The 13,177-nt window shown below is 40.6% G+C and overlaps 1 protein-coding gene across 1 annotated transcript in view; it reads right to left on the bottom strand.

Moving 5' to 3' along the window:
- The window catches only part of Tfap2d (transcription factor AP-2 delta), a 54,895-nt gene that overhangs the window by 34,744 nt on the left and 6,974 nt on the right, over positions 1 to 13,177 (bottom strand). Inside the window, exons 4-5 of the mRNA XM_021198248.1 lie at positions 4,290 to 4,455; positions 4,008 to 4,126 (exon numbers count right to left, since the gene is read on the bottom strand). Coding sequence (XP_021053907.1) covers positions 4,008 to 4,126; positions 4,290 to 4,455 — 285 coding nt within the window. The remainder of the gene's footprint in view (positions 1 to 4,007; positions 4,127 to 4,289; positions 4,456 to 13,177) is intronic.

Here is a 13,177-nt window from a genome sequence, read left to right as displayed (position 1 = left end):
AGTGCTGGGATTAAAGGCGTGTGCCACCACGCCCGGCTGTTAGTGGGGTTTTTTGTTTGTTTGTTTTGCTTTGTTTTGTTTTCTTTGAACTTCATTTTTAAATTAGCCATTCATTGATAAGAACAGGTACTCTGGTTAGCAAACTGAATGGTCTCAGGATTATCAATGAAACATTTGCCACAGAGTGAAAATCTTTGTTGTTTTATTCCATAATACTTCAAAGAAAAGCACCCGGTTTTACAGGTGGAACACTAGTTCCCGTTAGGTTGGAAACAGGGCAGATTTGAAGCTAAAGAAGTCAGCAACAATTACACGGGTTCCATCTAACAGAGACTGAAGGGAAATTATATACAGTCTTTGGAAATAAAATATTTCTTTTGCTGAGACTCCACACTGTTGAGAGAAGTTGGCCGGCAGAAAGATGAGGAAGAAGAGGGAAAGAGGAGGATTTGGTCTGCTTAACCACTGATCTTCTAGGCATTCCTATCAAACAACTTACATCAGTGGTGTTTCAGAACCCGAGGTTGCCCAACAATGCTATGTGAGGCTTTGTGAAAGCAGCCAGACTGATCCATTAAAGCCTTTCACTCTGTGAACAGAACTTCCCTCCTACGCTAAATGATGATGAGTACAGGAAACTGTAGGTAAGAAAAAAGTGATGGGCAGCAGTGACTACATCACCACCTTCAATACTCTTAAACAACTAGCCCTGCAAAGGTTGGTAGTTAGCTCCTGATCATAATGATGTATACCTGAATAATGCAGAAAATCCAGAGGATAAAGGGCAGATGTGAATGCATAACAGTGGAGAAATAGTGTAATATTTTCCACAAAATTTTAGGTTGAAAAGAAAATCGATAGAGGAGCTCATGAGGTGGGTCAACAGTTGAGAGAAATGGCTGCTCTTCCAGAGAGCCCAGGTGTGATTCTTAGCACTCTTGACAATTATTCATGACCTTCTGTAACTCCCATTCCAGGGGGATCCAACACCCTTTTGTAATCTCACCAGGTACCAAACCACACACACAGTACATACATATATATTCGGGAAAGTCACTCATATGCATTAAATAAAAATAAATAAATCTTAAAATTAAAAAGAGAAAGTGAATAGACAATTTTAAAATAAGAAAATACCTTGAGAATTTCTGGGAGGGGAATGAATTACTCACAGTCTATCATTTAGTGATTCTCAAACCTATGGTATTACATCTAATTGTTTTTTCCATTAAGAACAACCCCGAAGATACAATCTCCAAAACACAAGAAAATCAAGAAGAAGGAAGACCAACACGTGGATACTTCATTCCTCCCCAAAATAGGGAATAAAATACCCATGAAGGAAGTTGCAGAGACAAAGTTTGGAGCTAAGACGAAAGGATGGACCATCCAGAGACTGCCCCACCCGGGGGTCCATCCCATAATCAGCCACCAAATGCAGACACTATTGCATATGCCAGCAAGAACTTGCTGAAAGGACACTTATATAGCTATCTCTTGTGAGGCTATGCCATTGCCTGGCAAATATAGAAGTGGATGCCCACAGTCATCTATAGGATAGAACACAGAGACCCCAATGGAGGAGCTAGAGAAATTACCCAAGGAACTGAAGGGGTCTGCAACCCTATAGGTGGAACAACAATATGAACTAATCAGTACCCCCAGAGCTCTTGTCTCTAGCTGCATATATAGCAGAAGATGGCCTAGTCAGCCATTGTTGGGAAGAGAGGCCCCTTTGTCTTGCAAACTTTATATGCCCCATACAGGGGAATGCCAGGGACAAGAAGTGGGAGTGAGTGGGCAGGGGAGCAGGGTGGAGGGATGGTACAAGGGACATTTGAGATAGCATTTGAAATGTAAATGAAGAAAATATCTAATAAAATAATTTTTAAAAAAAGAACAACCCCCAAGCCAGGTGGGGGTGGTGCACGCCTTTAATCCCAGCACTCTGGGGATAGAGGCAGGCACATCTCTGAGTTTGAGGCCAGCATGGCCTACAGAGTGAGTTCTAGGCAGCTAGGACTATACAGAGAAACACTGTCTTGACAAACAAAAACAAAAATGAAACTACCAGACAAAAGCAATAAATAGATAAACAAACAAACAAGTAAAAAACATTTTTATTTTAGTTCATAATTAGTCCCTTTCTTTCTGCTTTGTTTTTGTCTAGTTTATCCTCGCTCTCTACTCTTGCCAGCACATAAATGTGGATAATAAGTCTGATGTCACTATCACAGGTCAGCTTCCATCAGCAGGAAACACAAAGCAAGAGTCAGGATAAGGCACAGGCCAGCTCTCCTCTACCCACAATGCTCAAGACCACGGTGTTGTGAATCTGGGAAGCTCCTTTTCAGACTTTAAAATACTTGCATGAAATTACTAATTGAACATATCTAACATGAAAATTTAAATACAAAATAATTCCAAACCCCAAACTTTTAAGTATCATGTTAGAATTCAGAAGGTCTTCAGAGCTCAGATGTATGGTCATTGATGACCACTCTTTAAGAGTAACCTGGATTAAATTGACATGTTAGCTGCCAAAGTCGTATTGCTGTGCTTGCTGTTGTTACTTCTGTTAAGGCGAGAAGCAAAGATAACTGCTACGGAGCTGAACTGGCTGATGGATCCTTATAATCTAATCATTCAGGAGGTCAAGGCAGGAGGACTGATGTTTCAGGCTTATGTTTCCTATGCCATGAAACCTTTCCTTAAAAAACTGAACCAAACAAAACCAAAACCAGCTAATGAAAACAGAAGCAAAGTCAATTATTGTTAACAGAATTAACAAAGCTATTTTTGTGGAGACAAATGTTAAGAATACAGTCAATATACTTTCTTTTAAGTTTTGTTTTGTTTGTTTTGTTAAAAAATATTTTGCTCAGTAAACAAAGGTATACTGGAAATAACTATGTAGTCCAGGCTGGCCTCTTACCAGTCTCTCCTATGCTAGATTACTATTGTGTGCTCAGTGTCTGGCTACAATCACAGAAATTCCTAATGTTAAACAAATAGATGTTTCACACTTAGACTGTGGGAAAAGTCAGTGTGATAATTTATGCTTTTCATTCTACATGCCCCATAGCATCATACGCAGAAGTTAACTGATGTGTCAAAAATCTCACACATGTGTTCTTAGAACACTTGTCAAGAAAAAGAAGCCATCCACCATTTATCTTTAAAACAATAGTATTCTAGTTTTTTTTTAAAGAGTTTTCCTCTGACATTCAAAACCCCATGAAGCTTCTCCTTAGTAAAAGATTTTCTGAAAATGTACAGTTTAGTCCATTCAGAAGAAACAAAGGAGAAAATATGAGAGAAACAGCAACTCTTGGCAGTATGTTTCTATCCCCTTGTGTATAGCACTTCCTAATCACAAACTCTGCCTGACTCAGTTTACCCTCTCAGACACATGGATTTCACTGTGCTTTAATTATATCTACAAGCTTCTGGGGATGGTGGTCCACACCTTTAATGCCAGTATTTGGGAGCCAGCATCAGGCAGGTCTCTACTGAGTGCCAAATCAGCTAGAACTTCTCCGTGAAGCCTTGTCAAGATTGTCTATAATGTTTAATGAAGTCTGCTTTCAGACCCAATAACATTATCAGCCTCCTAAGGTTATTTATCCCATAGATCTTATACTGAGTTGCAATATATTAAACTAGATTCATTCAGACCCTAAGCTAATACTGAGAGAAGACTGTGGCCAGGTTTTTGCTGCTGTTATCTGAGAAACACTTGGAAAAAGAAGTATCATGAATCTTCCACTGCCTTATTCCATCTTCCCTATGATTACCAAGATCAGTAAGGTGATTGACTGATCCCACGAATTAGCTATGTTTTCTACTGAGGCAAAGTTAACCATTGTCAAATTTAATCAGGAAACTCTCTTATAATTGTTAACTATTACCCTTAACAAGCCTGCTGTAAACCAGCAAAATTAACCAAGGCTTGCAGCACTGTAACCAGTGTTTTAGTATTTCCTCGAGGAACATGAAAGTCATACCTTCGACTAAAGAAGTGAGCAAGGTAACGTTGGCTGCTTTCCGTCTTCCAGCTGGCAAGTTTAGGCCAAGCCTATCCAGTTTCTCTCTCAGGCAACGACCACCATTCTTGGATTTTGCTCTGTCCAAATTCAAATAAAAGTCAAGTTTGGTTAGACAACACTTAGAAGAAATTGTGAGACAGCTTGACCTCACAGGGGATACTACACTCAATAGAAGATAAAAAGATGGAGTGATATCAGCTGTTACCAGAGACAGGACAGCAGGGCACAGCTCCAGCTTACCTCCTCAGAATGCCTCCCAGAAGTGAAGCATTGAGGCACTCGGGTGGTGAGAGGCGCCTCTTTACTTCAGCGATGGTCACCTTGTATTTGGAAGTAGAACTGAGAAGAGACAAACGACCGGGAACTGAGCAAAACAAGTCTGTGGGGTTGACCACACAGGTGCCACCTTGGGAGACAAAAATGTACATGTTAATAATAGTGAAAGAGTACAGCTCTGTGAGAAGCAAACTATATCAAGAGATGCATGGCAACAGTTGTTTTTCCACCAATTATTTCAAGCTACTCTGAAGATATTCCTCCACATACTAACTAGGATTTTATGTATCACACAGAAAACGAATCTATGTGTACCACTGTCATTCCAGACAAAATCAGCACCTTCTAGAAGACAGCTCTCCTCTATATTGTTAATTTTAATATTAGTACATCAAGGAAAGCATCCATACATTAATGCCCCCAAATCAATTCTTAACCTCAGAAAAGTAGTTATTCTTGGTTTAAAATTACATGTGCTTTTGCACATACACAGAAGAGACAGAAACCTGTAATGTGTGCTTTTCTCTTCCCAAAATGTTTATAAATTGCTTTCTTCCTTCACCTGTGCATGAGCTAAAGTCGCGAACCTTTATGTACACTATCAAAATCACCTGCTCATCATCAAAAATGCAGGTAACAATCCGTCAAATCTGGGCAGCATACTTCAGTCTGCACTGTCAGCACAGGTATCAAACACAGTATAAAGTTCAGTGTTAGCACATTACCTGTGTTAAATATGACTACTATGCTTATGCTGGCTGTTTCATCACTGCCACTAGGCTGCACTGCATCTGTAACCACTAAGAGCAGCATCACCGGAGCATTTTGCCATAATAGAGTTACTGGAGCAGGAGATCTCTAACTCCAAGTTTGTCAGAGCCTCTTGAGCCTTACATTCCCATAGAAATAGCACACTCCATTCCCTAACCTAAGGCAGCTCCCACTGACTAAAACACACTTGGAGACTCAAAGAGGAACATCATAGTTTCTTAATGCCCAATTCCTAACTTGCTGCAAAAACCCTCAGCTAAAGCCTACCTTGCAAAGATGATGGGATCTTGGGATGTAAGGCTACCTTCATTTGCTCCAAGACCTCTGAGGGCACAGTTTTCAAGCTTCATTGCCAAATTCACATTCAAAACTGTTTTTCCCAGTTTCTTTTTCTTGTTTGTTTATTTGTTTGTTGGTTGGTTTGTTTGTCTTATTGGTTTGATTTGGTGTCATTTTCTTTTTGAAAAGGTTTCTCTGTGTAACCTTGATTGTCCTGGAAATCTCTCTCTAGACCAGGCTGGCCTTGATCTGCCTGCCTCTGCCTCCCAAGTGCTCAGATTAAAGGTGTGCACCATCACCTCCTGGGTCTTTTCTTAAGAAAAAAAAAAAAGATTTTCTGATTTTCTGCAAAGTGTTATAAGGAGGCAAGAAGAGAGTGTCAGATACTGTGGAACTGGAGTCACAGGCAGTTGTGAGCTGCTTGCTGTGCTTGTTGGAAAGGAATCCAGGTCCTGTGGGAGAGTGTGAAGCCACCTCTCTATCCCTTCACAACTGTCTTTTCTGAGCATGCATTTTTTTTAATTTTCTCAAATTAGTCTTAGATAAGCTTAAGTTATTTGTCCAGAAACTAGACTGTGAGGGAAAAGAAGTGAGGAATACGAAATTAGAGAAGGAGAAATGCAGATGAGTGTTGTCTAAAATCCACTTCCTAAGAGTGAGATCTATATCAGATTTCTAGGAAGAAACTTGTACCAAGTGTGGGATCTTAGATCCCATCTTGGTTCCTGATCTGCAATCTATATTTCAAAGAAAGCCAGATGATGCGCAGATCCATTAAAGTCTGAGAAGTATTGGGCTAGAATATGCTATTATCTTCAACCAATAAATACAGAGAAACAGTTACAGCAAGGAACCTCTCTCTGATTGTCAGTCTCAGGGGTGTCCCCTGGATACATCACCTAAGAAAACCTGGGAGGACACTAAAATATGTAAAAGGATCTCTTCCCTACCTTGGAGAAATAAAATTAAAATATTTACATCCCTGTGATGTTTAAAATTCTTCTGAGCGGCTTTATAAGGACCCATGTTTCCTTCTTTTTCTTATATTTTTTCCTTTGACAGTTGCATTCACATTCATAATGAATTGTAGTCATTTTTGCTCCTATTACCTTCCCTGATTAGCATCCTCTCTTTCTCCCCACTCCCCTTCTCTGTTTTATCCATTGAATTTAGTATTTAATTATAGTGAACATAGGTAGGATACTATTTACCAGAGTATGGGCAAGGGAGCCATTCAGGAGGCCTCGCCTATCTCCAAGGAACTATTGTCAACTAATGGGTTCTGGGGAATGGATTTTAGTCTTTTCAGTAGCATAACCACCAAGAAGTTGCCAGTGCTCCATTAAATAACCTCCTACTTAAGTTCCATTTGAAATTGCTAATAGTCAAAGGCCTTCCTCCCTTCATGATTTTGAACTAGTTTATAAGCCCTAGTGTTTCACTGATATAAAAGAGGGGAGGATACAATGTGCCAAGGCATCCTTGGCTAAATCTTCTGTCCATTGCAACAAATTCCTCATTCCATTTTTCTGGAAACAAGCCCTAGGTTTTAAAGACTCAGAGGTCAGAAGGTATGTCAATTATAAAACTACAGTCCCTGTCTTAAAGTAAAAAACCTGTAAATTACCTTCTTGAGCAGTTAGAAAAATGCAAATTTACTAATCCTTTCCCACTTTGAATTTCTTTAAAGTTTCAAAAGTAACAGTAATAGCAAAAATGCTATTTCACAGATTCTTATTTAGCCACTTAGTCACTTTAATTAATTATTGTACTTTGTACTTATAGATACAAAATTTCTTTAAGAAGAAATGACAGTCACCTCTCAAAAGTTGAATGATACAAAGACTCATGAAATTAACTCAAGGTAATTTCAATAAAAAATAAATGTGAATATGCAATATCCATCTACTCTTCTTCTAAAAGAGGGCGTCTACCTCCTCTAGTCACTATGAATCAGAAGCAGACATAACATTGAACATCTCTCCTTGTACAATAGCCAGCATTTTGGAAAGAGGAATCCTAAAGAATTAGTCTTAAGTGTCTGAGCATTTTTTTTCCCTTTTAGGAAAGTACAGAGCGGTACAATTTTAGACTTTTCTTATACTTAGTAATCCATTAGTTAGAATTCCAGTTTAGAGAGAAAAAATGGTTATAAATTTTGAAAAATGAATTAAACCTAGTTTGCCTACATTCAGAATCTATGACACTTTGGTTTGGTTGAGTGCAACTATTCATTCCCAGGTCATTCTCTGGGTAAGCTACCTAGCCATCTGTGAACTCTACAGGCCCTGAGTGGTTTTGCTCCTCCATCCATCTTGGGTTTCTGGTTTATGCTAAAATAGCATGTATTAGGTAAGTTACACAGGCTGCATATTAAGAATATGCTTTATGCACACACAAATTGCCTCAAGGATTTATTTTGTATTCAGGATTATCCATCAACTCTACACTCTTTTATTTTTTTATGTCACGGAATCTTTAAAGGGAATTTCTGTTGCTTTGATACGTGGCATCGTTGCAGCCTTGGGGAACTCTCTTATTCTGGCTAAAGCTTGGGCAACTTGTAGAGTTTACATCAACTTGGGGAACCTGATATATTTCTTCCCAGTGGGTTACTTTCCAGGAGGGCAGACAAAAAAATAAAGTCATGTAACCAGGGTGTTGTATTTGTCAGGGAAATAGTGACATGGTAGAACCTAGACTAGGGAACTGAGACCAACGATACTGATGAGAAAACAGGACAATCAGAAGTGGATCACACCAAGCCACCAACAGTATTTATTCTGTGTTCCCCCTCAAGGTCATCCTGGTACATCTGAGGCTCCCCTGCTCTTATAGATATTGGGAAATACTGATTTTCTCTTCAGCAATCCACCTGGGGATGACTTTGTTGAAAGAGCCAGATAGGACGTGCAGAACTTCTCGGGAGTTCTCGTCCTCCCGATAAGAGAAGAAATATGCATAGAGAAGTAGTATTTCTACAGAGGCCAGTGCTTGAAAATTTGGAGAGACCTGTTTCTTAGGGATCTGAAAATTCTAGTGAGTAACTACATAAGCAATCAAGAATTATCTCAAGAACATTTGTCTAGGTCCTCCTTTTGAATGAATGAATGAGTAAGTAAGTAAGTAAGTAAGTAAATAAATAAATAAATAAATAAATAGCACAGTTCTGTTTGAAGTAACAGAAAGAAGTGAGCCAAATCCTGTAGCTACCAGCCCCCCTGGCACAGAAGAACACAGGTTTAATCTGTCCTTCATGCTAGGGAATATCCTGAATAGCCTGAAGAAGGCTGGAGTTGCATTTCTCTTTGTTAGTCTGGGGAGTCTATCCTTCTGCTTTAAGACCATAGGTTGGTGGGGGGGGAAAAAAAAAACCCAAAGGAACTTGCCCTATTAGCAGGAGGAACTTGCCCTATTAGCTTGTAGAACACCCCTTTCTTCCTCAATGCATCTCTTCAAAAATGGAAGGTGTTCACACACGTTCTACTTCCCTTTCTAGCTGATGAGGTGTCACAGAAAGTGGACAGATGCATACTCAGCAGCCTAAGTAATGGTACCCAACATCAACTCTGTGGTGAACAGCTGCCACATCACAGGATCAGTGCTATGTAGTTGTATATTCATTTACCCATAATTTGTACCATATACCTAATGGGAAGCTAAGCGCTATAAACCTATTCTCACCCCAGACTTGTAGAGCAGAGCAAAAACAAACAAACAAACAAACAAAACCACAAAAACCCAAACAAACAACAACAAAAAACAAAAAACAAAAACAGTGATTATCCCTAAGGACTTTCCATGTCACAACAACCCCTAAGAACACACCCAGTTGTGCCAAGAGGCTCCCTGGAGCCTCTGCAGGTGTGATCAATACTTCCTAACTTGCTTCAGCTCCCTGGCCTCAGCCTGCAGCCCTGTAAGTCATAGCACCTCAGCACCTCCCCCCCCCCCACACACTCTGCCAAACGTTGGTGTTGACATAATTAGACCAAATCTTAGGAGCTGAAATAAATGTTCTGTTCGCCTTACAGCCAAACAGATGTTTACAATTCAAATGAAAGAAATACAAACGGTAGGGATTTTTTTCCTCCAGTGATCGCTCTTTTTTTTTTTTTTTTCTTGACACATTAAAATGTGTAAGCAGTTACAAGAGTTTCCTGTCCCTGTTTGTTTTGCGGTTTCATTTCCTTGAGGTACTATTGTCTGATAGGTGGGGTAGGATCTTTTTGGTCTGTTTTTCCCCTCTAGACTTTTTCCCTCTACCAACTCTCTACCCCTGCCTGTGTGAAGCTCCTCCCCCTAAGGCAGCAGATATTAATTGTATTCAAACAGCAAAGAGGTGGGGACTTAGCTCCCATCATACAGGCCTTTGAGGTGTGTCAGCATCGAAATGTGCGGTTCTGAAGGAAGACTGTGCTATTACAGGTGTTATTACATCAAATAGCTGTAGCTTATTTCCGAGGCCAGAGTTACATTCCAATAAAACAAAAGAAAAGGAACTGGGTACCAGATAGATTGCTGTTGTCTCATAGTGTGTCCTGGTATGTGTTTAGGAATTCAGGGATTCATTAGAAGTCCCCAAAGCATGAAGTACTTTGGGTCCTGGTGGTTTTCCCCAGCAGGAAAGAGTGGGGTGGGGGTAGAAAGAGGGAGAGGAGGAGGAGGAAGTAGCAAAGCACCTTCTTTTCTCAGAAAAAAATAACTCTCCAACAAACCAACCATGCTTTGCAGCGTGCGGTTTTGTTTTTTTTTTTGGAGGTCAAGAAAAAGAGATTGAATTCAAGTCTTATGTATGTGCACCTTAGTATTAAGGAGGTCCATAAAGTCTTCAGTGTGTCATCTGCTCTATTTTCATTTGAAAGTGTGGAAAAACCAAAGAGATGGATGAGTTTGAGCCAGCTTAACTTCGAGAGATTCGGGTAGCCGCTCACTGATGGGGTGTTGACAAAGGGAGGGAGAGAGTAAGCTACCTTTTATTTTGCTCCTTCTGAAGGCTGCAAGGAGTAATCCCAAGGTCCAACCAAAGGCCCAGGAGAATACTAAAAATCCAAAGCAAGGAGCTTGTCCGTGCGAGGAAGGAGGAAGAGCAAGAGAGTCGCCCTGCCTTGAAGGCCACAAAAAATACAGTAAGTGTCAGTTCTGTCCTATCCATTATTGGTAGAAAGGGCGGCTGCATTTTGTAAAAAGAATTAAATCAGATCGGACAATGTTTGCGCAGCAGTATAAACGCCTCAGTCTTGGCTAGCGACTCACCTCAGTGATCTGATACACTCCTGTTCCCTTAAAGCTTGCAGAGTTCAAATCATATTAATTCCCCCCCCCCAAATGTTTTGATTCAAAGTAGTTTGTATTTTGTGTAGCCAAGGGCAATTGGGAAAGTGCTCCTGACTGCAAGTGGCCAGTGGGTTCTCACTCAGCTCGGCCCAGAGGCTATAGCGGTATTTAAGCTTTGGAAATTAGCCTGGGGCTGCAAGAGAAGATGATCACAAAGCGAAACAAGGGCGCTGCCCCCTCTACATTTTTTTCATTCCCCCCACCACCTTTTTTTCTTTTCATTTCTTTTCTTTTTCTTTTCTTTTTCTTTTTTTTTTTTTTTTTTTCAGTTTGCCATCCGAACTTCACAAAAGAAATCAGGGCCAAAATGTCACTTTCCACATACAGGAATTCTGAGTGTTCTCATCTTCCTTCCTCAAGTACGTGACGGCTAGAGGCCCTTTATTGTGAACCCCATATCGCCATTTCACCCTGACCCCACTCATGATTAGCTTAGTCACCATCTAGGCCCTCGTCATTATTTTATTATTAAATACTCTGAAAGAAATAAAAGGGCTTGGGTGTCTGACAAAAGGGAGGGCCCCCGCCCCCAGGACGCCTCAGAAGAGTCACCAGGAAAAAAGGAGTGGGTCTTTCTTTCTTTTTTGCTTTTTTCTTTCTTTCTTTTTTTAATGATTAAAAACATAGGCGACTTCTGTAAATAGAAGCCCCGTTTCTTCGAGAGATGCCTTTTGAAACCCACTGTCTGAATATTCAACGAAGGCAAAGCCCCACTCTGTACGAACAACATTAATATGATCTCTGCAGAATTTGTTACTCAGAAATATTAACATATCAAAGCCAACGCCCGAGGCAAAAGAAGCTATCGATACGCGAGTGCAGGGTAAAGTAAAGATTATTGGTTCTGATGGTCTGAGCGGCGGAGCTGCGGGGCGAAATCGAGCACACCATTAACCGGGAGTGAGCGCGCGGGGAGCCTGGCCTCCGAGGCGGCCACAAATATTTTATCTAGGTGGTAATTACCTCGCTGCTGCCTCCCTGGTCTGTCTACATTATCTTTTGGCTATCAAGCCTTCGTTTACAGGGGGAAAAATTTAATTGACGCTTACCAAAGTGAGTCTGAGAAATGACATTTGTTTTTTTACTACAAGTTTAGGGACCAAGGACTCGCCATCTCTCCACCAATCTACAAGTCAGGCCAGCTTCTTTCTACACCCCCTCAGGTTGCACAACTATGTGGTATCTTAAGTCACACCTTGAGAGGGAGTGTCTTGAGAAGTAAATATGTTTTTCCTAATATTGCAAATGCTGGATACCATCAGGAACGTAAACGTATCCAAGAACTTAATAAAGGAAAGAAAATGATGGAACAAAAAGACTACTTTAAGAGAGGGTGGCCTGTGTAGATTGGAAAAGGAGCAGGTATTGTCATCATAGGAGGAATGGGAAGGGAATAGCTTAACACTTATATGTCCTATTTCTGATGAACCTTCGAGGAGCTGAGTTATTGATTTAAGAGTTCTCTGTGTGCAACCATGCCAATAAAGAGAAGGTGTTTTCTGGGTATTTTGACATGAGGGGACTTGCAGCACTATAAAAGTCCTTGTTATCCACTTGGATATTGTGCACATTGATAGCCACAGAGTTAAGAAACACTTCCCCTATTCCCCCTCCTCCCCTCTCCCCACTTATCTCTCTAGAGTTCAGATTGCTCCCATCCTGTAAGACATTCGAAAATGGACAAACTCAGATGCTTGGATCTGAGTTACTCAGAGGTGGGGGCTACAGATTTTGTTGGTGCTTAACTCCAAATTTCCAGGTCCTTTCCCCTGGGAATTGGACTTTTCTCCTAAACAATCAACTCTTGGTTTAAAATACCAGGCTAAGAAAAGAATATTTAAATGTGAAACAAATATGTACTGAATTGCACAAGAACAAGAAAACATCACCCGAGGAACTCCACTTCCGTAGTTCTGATGCGTTATGAAAAGCGCACTTGCATCTTTTAGACACCTCGAAGCTTAGCTCCTCTTGGATGACCAGATGAAACGCCATCCCTGGAAACTTTATTGATCCAGAGCATCTACAGTTCCAGCGCCCAACCTCGAATTCATCCTTTCAGCTGTGCTACAATCATTTGGATGTGGTAGTCAAGCATTGGGAGATGCATTTTAGCAAGTACGAAACAGAATATACAAAGTGCGGCAGGAAAGCTCTCTCTGCTAGCAGCCGGTTTCGTTCCCTAATTAGTGGCGCTGTCCTTCAGCACCACTGTGCCTGTGCGCCCTGAGCGCTTGGCCTCACCTTTACTGTTTTTCCTTCTCAACAAACCCCAATCAGCAAGACTTACCGAGCGCCCCCCACCCCTGATCACGGTGTATGTTTTGTTTGCCCAAAAGGTTAAATTTAACATTTATAAACTTGTCTCTGTTTCATGTAATTTCAATATGGTTGAATTCAGGCGTGACTGGAAAACTTAATAGTACCTCTTCTAAATATCTATAAGAAGTGATATATATATATAT

This window comes from Mus pahari, chromosome 5 (assembly GCF_900095145.1).
Source record: "Mus pahari chromosome 5, PAHARI_EIJ_v1.1, whole genome shotgun sequence".
Classification (NCBI taxonomy): Eukaryota; Metazoa; Chordata; class Mammalia; order Rodentia; family Muridae; genus Mus; species Mus pahari.
The sequence above is the reverse complement of the archived record's forward strand: the minus strand, read 5'-3'. Positions and strand labels throughout refer to the sequence as shown.